This window comes from Epinephelus moara, chromosome 5, assembly GCF_006386435.1.
Source record: "Epinephelus moara isolate mb chromosome 5, YSFRI_EMoa_1.0, whole genome shotgun sequence".
Taxonomy (NCBI): domain Eukaryota; kingdom Metazoa; phylum Chordata; class Actinopteri; order Perciformes; family Serranidae; genus Epinephelus; species Epinephelus moara.
The window spans coordinates 44,615,647-44,624,461 of NC_065510.1; the positions used below are offsets into that span (position 1 = coordinate 44,615,647).

The 8,815-nt window shown below is 40.4% G+C and overlaps 1 protein-coding gene and 1 long non-coding RNA gene across 2 annotated transcripts; both read left to right on the forward strand.

Annotated features, from left to right (window-relative positions):
• Window positions 1-1,993: 1,993 nt before the first annotated feature.
• On the forward strand, window positions 1,994-2,627 carry LOC126390163 (uncharacterized). Its single transcript, XR_007569939.1, has 3 exons — window positions 1,994-2,267; window positions 2,352-2,454; window positions 2,550-2,627. It is a non-coding gene; the product is annotated as an uncharacterized LOC126390163 (long non-coding RNA).
• Window positions 2,628-6,855: 4,228 nt separating this feature from the next.
• On the forward strand, window positions 6,856-8,790 carry LOC126389633 (uncharacterized). Its single transcript, XM_050043331.1, has 5 exons — window positions 6,856-6,921; window positions 7,407-7,587; window positions 7,673-7,743; window positions 7,827-7,907; window positions 7,999-8,790. The coding sequence occupies exons 1-5, from the start codon at window positions 6,856-6,858 to the stop codon at window positions 8,338-8,340; spliced, it is 741 nt and encodes a 246-aa protein (XP_049899288.1). The 3' UTR covers window positions 8,341-8,790.
• The last annotated feature ends 25 nt before the right edge of the window (window positions 8,791-8,815 follow it).

The window sequence follows — 8,815 nt, forward strand, 5'->3', positions numbered from 1 at the left end:
AGTTAAATCTAAATATTAAATGTGGCACCTAAATGTTAAATGTTAAATCTAAATATTAAATCTAAATCTAAATCTAAATGTTAAATCTAAATGCTAAATCTAAATGCTAAATCTAAATCTAAATATTAAATATAAATCTAAATATTAAATCTAAATCTAAATGTTAAATCTAAATGCTAAATATAAATCTAAATCTAAATGTTAAATCTAAATGCTAAATATAAATGCTAAATCTAAATCTAAATATTAAATCTAAATCTAAATGTTAAATCTAAATGCTAAATATAAATCTAAATCTAAATGTTAAATCTAAATGCTAAATATAAATCTAAATCTAAATTTTAAATCTAAATCTAAATCTAAATGTTAAATCATCTCAAGCTTTTATTTTGGTACTTCCGGTGACCGGCAGTGTGAATTTGTATATTAGCTAAATATTTAGTTTCACCCAGAACATTTAGATTTAACATTTAACATTTAGATTTACCCAGAACATTTAGATTTAACATTTAACATTTAGATTTAGATTTAGCATTTAGATTGAACATTTAGATTTAATATTTAGATTTAGATTTAATATTTAGCATTTAGATTTAACATTTAACATTTAGGTGCCACATTTAATATTTAGATTTAACTATTTAATATATTTCTAAGTTAACAAATATTGCTGTGAATGTGGTAAAAGGTGACGTTAAAAAATTCACAAGACTTTTTTGAACATTGTTTGAAGCTAAATGTGGCAAAATGTTGATGTTATTTTCAGTGTGAGCACTTTACAAACGGCACCCCATAACCTTAAAGGACTGTGGTACATGGCCTGTTAATGAAAATATATTGATCATGTCTAATAAGTGAGTGTTAACTAAAGGTAAGACTTCCTTAAGTAGCCTAGTTGGGATGGGGTCTAAGAGACATGTTGATGATTTAGATGAAGAAATCACTGCGGTCAATTGTTGAGGAGAAATCGGGGAGAAGCTATCTTAATATATCATACGTAGTACAAAAAGTTTGTAAGTCCTGTGCACAGCAACTAAGTGCTTCTTCTAGGTGCCAGCTGGTGCAGGATAAATCACAGTCAAAAATTCAAGAAACTTCCAGCGCACACTAGAGCATAGGATTGACAGAAGGTTTATTATCAAAAGTTAAAAACAGAAGGGGCGAACAACGCGTTTCACATGTTGCTTCATCAGATTCGCTCTTGATTGTCATCAGGTGTGTGCTTAAATAGACAAGGTGAATGACAGCCCGACAATCAATCAATCTATGAGATACAAGTCCAGATTTACAAGCTCATATATTAAAGGGCAAGTACATACACATATCATAAATAGCATGAAAAAGATATCAAGAGTAATACAACTTCCATCATCTGACAAGTGTCAATTCTCATGATAGGAAACAATATAGATGAAAAAAGATATAATGTAGATAAAAAAAAAGAGTATAATAATTAAGACCCATTGCAATAATGAGATACAAATGCATAATCTAGATGTACTGTACCAACTCATTATTGTATAAAAAAGGAGAGTGTATACAGTATAACTAATCACAAAATATGAAAAGTAGAAATACATATAAAAAATGTATAGGAATGCATATCAAAAACAAATGGGCTAATATAAGAAATGTAAACCAAGGAGGAGATACTCCACAAATCTACTCAAGCTCATAAAATCATTACTGCTAAGGGCTAAAGGAATACAAGGCTCAATAGAGCTGTGACTCTCAGTCAGCCTGGCTACAGTGCTGATAAGAAAGATGAATGCAATCACCCCAATCTGTTACTTTTGTCTCTTTTAGGGGGGATGAAGTCGTAATTTGGGTGGCTAAGGTCCACGGACTCCTTCTCCTTAGGAATGAGCATAGTGCGAATTACAGGGGGGGTTGGGGGAGTGCCCTTAGCCAGTTCCGGATGATTTCTCTCTTGAATGTAGAGGGGAAGATTTTCTTTAGTGTAGTAGCGCAGAGAGCGCAGAGATTAGCTAGCTACTTAGAAAGGAATAACTTAATAGATACCATGGTGCAGAAGGCAGGGTGTACAATTTCTCCTGTGATAGGTTGGTTTTTGGCCTAGTAATGCCAGCACCCAGTTTTCCTCTTCAGGGACGCTCCACTCTCTGTCTCTGTCTAGCAGGCACACACCTGGAGATGATTGCCTCATTGTCTCCCTCATTGAGAGCTGATATACAGCGAGCACTCAAGCTCTCTCTTGATGCATTTTTTGTCTAGTGTGGCTAGGAAATATGTTGGTCTCCTGGAAGGTATGTTTTAAGTGACTTGGTTTTAACTCTGGTGAACATTTGTAAAGTGTTTTTATTAATCAGTTTTAGTGTTTCATACTACAGGCACTTTAAGCACCCGTTACAAGAACCTGTAGAGTGGATGACCTGTGTTCATGCTGGAGCTCACCACAGGGATGGCATTTTGTGCATCAAGTGATATCCTGAGGTAAAACATACTATTTATCAGTTCATGCAGTTTTGTATATGCGTGTATGTACATGTATATTGTTTGTGATAACATTGGTTTACATTGTACTGCAGTTTGTCCTGAAAATCCTGTTATTGTATGTGAGTGGAGCCAGATCTGGGTTGATTAGATAGCCTACTGCATTGTCCCAGGTATATAAGATAAACTGTAAAATATTTAGTAGTTATACGTTTTTGTGAAATGTGTATTAAATGTTCTCAACCCTTGTCTTTTTAGGGTTGCCATAGCCACTGCTGTTTTGCCTACCTGATAAATTACCACCACTTGTCCTGCATTTGTATGTGCACGTTCAGTAGATGTAGTGTCCGGCCAAACTACAGGGTGGTGGACTGTGGGCTCCCCTCTCCCTCTCACTGCATGTGGTGGTGTGTATATGATAGCCTGGGTGCGCACGTCAAACCTAAATTTGTGTAGTTTGCTGTGTGCATGAGACCTTGTGTTGCTGTGCTTAAGTGGTAGTGTGTGTGTGTGTGTGTGTGTGTGTGTGTGTGTGTGTGTGTGTGTGCGTGCATGTGCGCGCCTGAGTGCGGTGGTGTCTGGACATCTTGGTAGCACTTAGTTAACCCCCTGTATGTCTGGTTTTTGTAGATATTGAGGTGTCTTTTTATGTGTTAACGGTTTTCCCCTTTTTCTCCCTCGCATCCCTGGCCCTCATTGGCATTAACATCCGTCTCTGTTAGGATTGCTGATCTTTTATCTATGATATTGAATAAAATTGCCCAAACCTGATTGTTTTAAAATATTTTAGCCAAATAAATTGTCCTTCCAGTTGAAACCCATGTCTCCGTATTTTATTACTTGTGGGTAACTTTTTAGAAACTTTAACAATTAGTGTATTTGGGGGATTTTATCCCTCCCTCAACACTTCCCTTGGTTACACTCCATTAGCATTTACTATGGCGATGGAAGTAATCATCAGGGCTTCCAAGTGGGTTGTAGGTGGGGAGAGATGGCAGAACGGGGTGCATCATCCACCAGTTAGGGTTTACATGGACGCCATGACACTGGTGACCACAACAATGTCATGTACAAAGAGGCTACTAGAGAGGGTAAATAAGAACCTCAAGTGGGCTAGCATGAAGATCAAGATTGTAAGTCTAGAAGCATCTCAATACGTAGAGGGAAGTTAAGTGATCAGTAAAGAGCTTAGGTAGGTGGTACAATGTGGAGTTCAATGATGAGGAACAGGTGGTGAAATTTAGAAAAGATGTGGCTGAAGGATTGGATAGAATAGATAAATCAGAACTTCCAGGAAAGTTGAAGTTGTGGTGTTTGCAGTTTGGGCTATATCCTAGGTTAATGTGGCCACTGTTAATTTATGAAATTCCAATATCCGTTGTGGAGAGAATGAAAAGGTTGGTTAGCTCCTATATTAGGAAGTGGTTGGGCGCTCCTAGGTGTCTAAGTAGTGTTGCATTGTATGGAAAAGGGATACTTCAGCTGCCAGTATCTACTTGACAGAGGAAATTAAATGTACCAAGGTCAGGACAGAGCTGTTGCTATCCAGGAGTAAGGACGTGGTAGTTAGGAGTGTGGTTCCAAACCAACCAAGGGGAGGAAATGGAACCCAAGATCAGCAGTTCAGGAGGCAGAGGCAGCTCTTAGGCATGTAGAGATTGTAGGTAATCTTCAGTTTGGCCAGGGAGGCCTGGGGCTTGGCTCAGGCAAACTGGTATGGAATAAAGCAGGTCCTAAAGATAAAAGAAAGCTAGTTGTGGAATACGTAGACAGGAGGAGATATTAAGGGGTACAAAGGTCGTGGCCCAGGCTAAGCAGGGACACTGGTAGAATTGGGAAAGTGTAGAGAAGAGGAAGCTTAGATGGAGGCACCTGTGGAATATGGAGGAGAATCGTATTAGATTCATGGTAGGGGCTACATAAGATGTGTTACCAACCCCCCAGAACCTAAAACTGTGGGTAAATGGGGACCCATCATACCAATTATGTTCAGGTACTGCATCCTTAAAGCATATTTTGTCAGGCTGTAAAGTTAGCTTGTCACAAGGCCGATATACATGACGACATAACCAGGTGTTGAAATGTTTAGGTGCAGGCATCAAAGGGAGACAAAGACAGGCAAATTCAGAAGGTTTTAACATAAGATAAGATAAGATAAGAGTATAACAATTCAGTTTGTCCGTGAGGGGGAGAAATACAGAAATAATAAGTTCGTAAGGAGGAAAGGGTGTGGCTGCCTAGAAGGTGCTTGTGATTGGGAAATGCAAGTAGATTTAGGCGGAAAGCTTGTTGTTCCCCAGGAAATAGTTTGTACCAATCAGAGGCCTGACATAGTGTTGTGGTCAGTGAGTCAACGGATAGTTTATTTGATTGAGCTGACAGTTCCTTGGGAAGACTCAGTGGAAGAACCCTATGAAAAAAAAGCTTAGATATGCAGCCTTAGGAGCAGAAGCTGAACAGCGAGGGTGGAAAACTAGGATTTGTCCAGTGGAAGTGGGGTGTAGGGGATTCACAGCAAGATCAGCAGCTGTCTCGCTCCTGAGAGAACTTGGAGTGTGGGGACAGAGGTGGAAGAAGACAGTGAAGGAAATGTCAGATGAAGCAGCTAGATCTAGTCAGTGGATTTGGATGAGGAGGAATAATGTCAGTTGGGGTCCAGCAGGGGGACCTACTAAGCAGGGTACATACGTCCTTGAGATCAGGCGGAGAGATCCACCAATCAGTCCTCTCAGGAGAAAATCCAGGAAGAGGAAGGTTATTTAAGTATGGAAGTGGCCTATTTGTGTCCCTTTTGTTTGAGACCATGCTGCAACCCAGGCGAGTGTGTTTGCTGATTCTGTGAGTTTATCTTCTCTATCTCCTTTAACTTTAGCTTATATTGGAGTTATGGTATGTAGCATGTATGTAGAATGTGCTAAGAAAGTTAGTATCGGCACGGTCACTAACTCAAGCGTGCATAAACAGAGTCTGGGTTTGTTGAAGGTGGCAGTGCTGTTTGGGCTGAGAAAGCCATGTGGTAATAGGTTAGATAAAGGAGGTTGTTTTAAGGGCTCATCTTGGGGAGGTAGACTGTACAGCCTAATCCGGCGGGTAAGTGTTATAGCCTAGCAAGGCTTCCCTCCCTGGGTCTACCTCCTCTGTGGTAGTATAGGTAAGGTATAGGAGGTTGTTGGGTCGGTGCGAGGAGCAGTGAGAGCTGGCATTAGGGGAGTGTCTCTGGGACGCCAGAGATCACTGTCTAGCCTCCTGGAGGTGTCGTGGGACCAACTAGATGAAACACTGGTGAAAAGAGGTTCCCACCTGATCACCCCAAAGACGTGTTAATTATCACTGCTCACTGGTCAGTATAGTTAAGCCTTGCCAAAATAGCTTATCATAGGGCTTGGGAGGTTCTTCACTGAGCGCTGATCCTTTCTCTGGAGCACAAATTTCTTGTGTTTATTTGAACATAAACTCCAGTTGGCCCAGAATTCAGTTGCGCTTATCATAACCAGAACCCCCTCCATAGATCATATCACTCCTGTTCTCCAGCAGCTTCACCAACTTCCTGTTAAATATTGCATTGATTTCAAGATTCTGCTTCTCACCTTCAAGGCCCTTCACAATCAAGCCCCTTCCTACCTGTCTGAACTCCTTCATATCTACACACCCTGCTGTACTCTTAGATCCTCTTCTGCACTCCAGCTCACATCACCATCTGCCCGTTTGACTGCCATGGGTTCTAGAGCCTTCAGCCATTCATTGCCCCCCGCCTCTGGAACTCTCTCCCCCACAACATTCGCTGTATTGACTCCCTTTTCATTTTCAAATCCTGTCTGAAAACACACCTTTTCAAGCTGGCATACTCAGTCTTATTTAATATAGACACACATATTGTTGATGTTTGTCTAGTCATTTTATTAACTCTTATTGTATAGTTCTGAATTGTTTGAATTTATGATCAATGGATACATTGCTAGTTGTTGTTTTTTTACTGTGTCTTGTAAGGTGTCCTTGAGTGTTTTGAAAGGCACCCATAAATAAAATGCATTATCATTATTATTATTAGGCGAGAGCTAGGGTACGCCCTGGACAGGTCACCAGACTATCACAGGGCTGACACATAGAGACAAACAACTATTCACACTCACAGCTGACACATAGAGACAAACAACTATTCACACTCACATTCACACCTGGGGTCCGTTTCACAAAAGTAGGATTCAGACATCCAGGATAAGTAGGTAAGCCTGGCTCAACCAATCCAAAACAACAGAGTTCAGGCTTAATTGTTTCCACAAACGCCAAGCCAGGATAAGTAGACACGGATTCATCAAGCCAGGTGAAACTAATCCTGGATAAGTTGCAGCACATGGCTCCTTAAATAGACCCTGTAATTGATCACAGATTCACTGATCCACCATGGCATCACGTGCAGCATACTTCTCCCCATCGGAGCAGGACATAATTATGGAGGCCTACGAAGAGGTAAAAGAACAAATTAAAAAGAAAGGAAACACTGCCACCGCCATCAAACAAAGAGAGAAAGCATGGCAAAGTATTGCAGACCGCCTGAATGCGTATGTATTGCACAAACACACACTCACCACTCTGCTGAATCCATCACAATTACAATCCAAATAGTTAATTAACATTCCCAAAAATGTAGTTATACTCTGATTATGAAACTGCGAGTGAAATGGACTGTAGATGTGAAATTATGTAAATGCAACTACATATTTGCTCCTCAGTTATTTCATTCACTATCTATGTGTGTGTGTGTGTGTTATTTATTTTGTCTTAATTAATTTATTATTCTTAGATTAAACATGACTGGGCCCAAACGAACTTGGCAACAAGTCAAGATCAAATATAAGAACATCCTGCAGAATGGTAAGTGACCTGACAAATACTATGCACGTGCGTACATTGTACCCAGAGGGTGCCTACTCACATATTGTCTGTACTTATAGCTGTTAAAAAAAACAACCCACAAGCAAGGCACGGGTGGTGGGTCACCACCAGCTGACCTCACCCCTGCAGAGGACAGAGCCCTGGAACTTAACAGAGGCAGGCCTGTGTTAGAGGGGATCCCTGGGGGGACAGACTTAAATATAAATCCCTCCCAGGAAGATGCCTCCCTCTTCATTAAAGGTACATTCTTCCATCTTTACATGGGACATAACCAACCATTCATATTGAATCCAGTTGGACTATCTGACTCTGTTTTACCTTGCAGTATCTGGAAACACCATCTCACTGTTGGAGCCTCCAACAGTGGCGTCACCAATACCAGAGGATGATGATCCAGTGAGTCCTCCATCAAAGTCATACTGTAAGCCTGGCATGTCTCATCTGCTTGCTTTAATATGAATCCCTTTTAAATGTGATAGGGTGAAGGCACCAGTGGAGCAGCAGGAGCAGCAGATGAAGTCGATGAGGAGACTGTGTCTCTTGATTCAAGAAGGTTTGAGGTATCATGTCAAATGAAAGTACTCATTCAGTCTACAATGGTGAGAAGTCATCATCATCTGGAGCCCACACAAAATGTCATTTCTGTAACAGGACCCAGATGCTCTACAGGATGAAAGCCAGCCTTGCAACATAGTGAGTATTTATGGAAGTACATTCCCATCATGCAAAATTCCTGCTGTGCTGATTATTATGTGTTTACAGAACTCACAAGCTATCAGACAGCTGTATGCCACACATCTGAAACGGCAAATACAACTGGCCGATCTGGACATTGAATACAAAAGAAGACAGATGGCAGACCTCTCCGTGGAGTCCGAAATTAAAAGGAGGAAACTGAGGAAACTGAACCTTGAAATAAAAAAACTTGAGCGGGAGGTGAGTTTCACCTTCAGTGTACACTGTATGCTGACTGTAACACAGACAATCTATTAATTATTATTCTCCTTTCCTCACCCAGCTTCAAGAAGAAGAATCTTAAATAAAAGATCAAAAGACCTTCTGTGGTGTTTGCTTGTTTAATTTGTGCACAGTTAGGTGGGATTGCAGATTGTATTCCACAGTCTGACATAATGCCTAGTGTCATCTCTATGGTAGCCCCAAGTGCTTTGATTGGTTAGAAGTCACACACCAAAGACTGGCTGTATTAAGACAAAAAGAAATGCACATAATGTACCTGAAATGCTATTTCCCAGATATCAAAACACTTTATGGCAGAAGTTGAGCAGTGTGAAGGTCAAACAGGGAGCATTTTAATCAATTATCTATTCTTTAAGGCAATAGGTATCCTGATAATTAGATAACCATTTGTAGCTTGTGAGAGTGCAAAGGTGTTCCTCATTAAATCTAGCGATCCAATAGCCTATATGAAGGCCCAAAATGGTGTGTTCCTTCCTGCTCAAACAATGGC

What these genes read in the sequence shown, in the direction of transcription:
- LOC126389633 (XM_050043331.1), top strand. Translation starts at nt 6,856, where the DNA reads ATGGCATCACGTGCAGCATACTTCTCCCCATCGGAGCAGGACATAATT. An exon ending in TTATGGAGGCCTACGAAGAG is followed by an intron (nt 6,922 to 7,406) that starts GTAAAAGAACAA and finishes CTGTACTTATAG; the next exon opens with CTGTTAAAAAAAACAACCCA. An exon ending in TACCAGAGGATGATGATCCA is followed by an intron (nt 7,744 to 7,826) that starts GTGAGTCCTCCA and finishes TAAATGTGATAG; the next exon opens with GGTGAAGGCACCAGTGGAGC.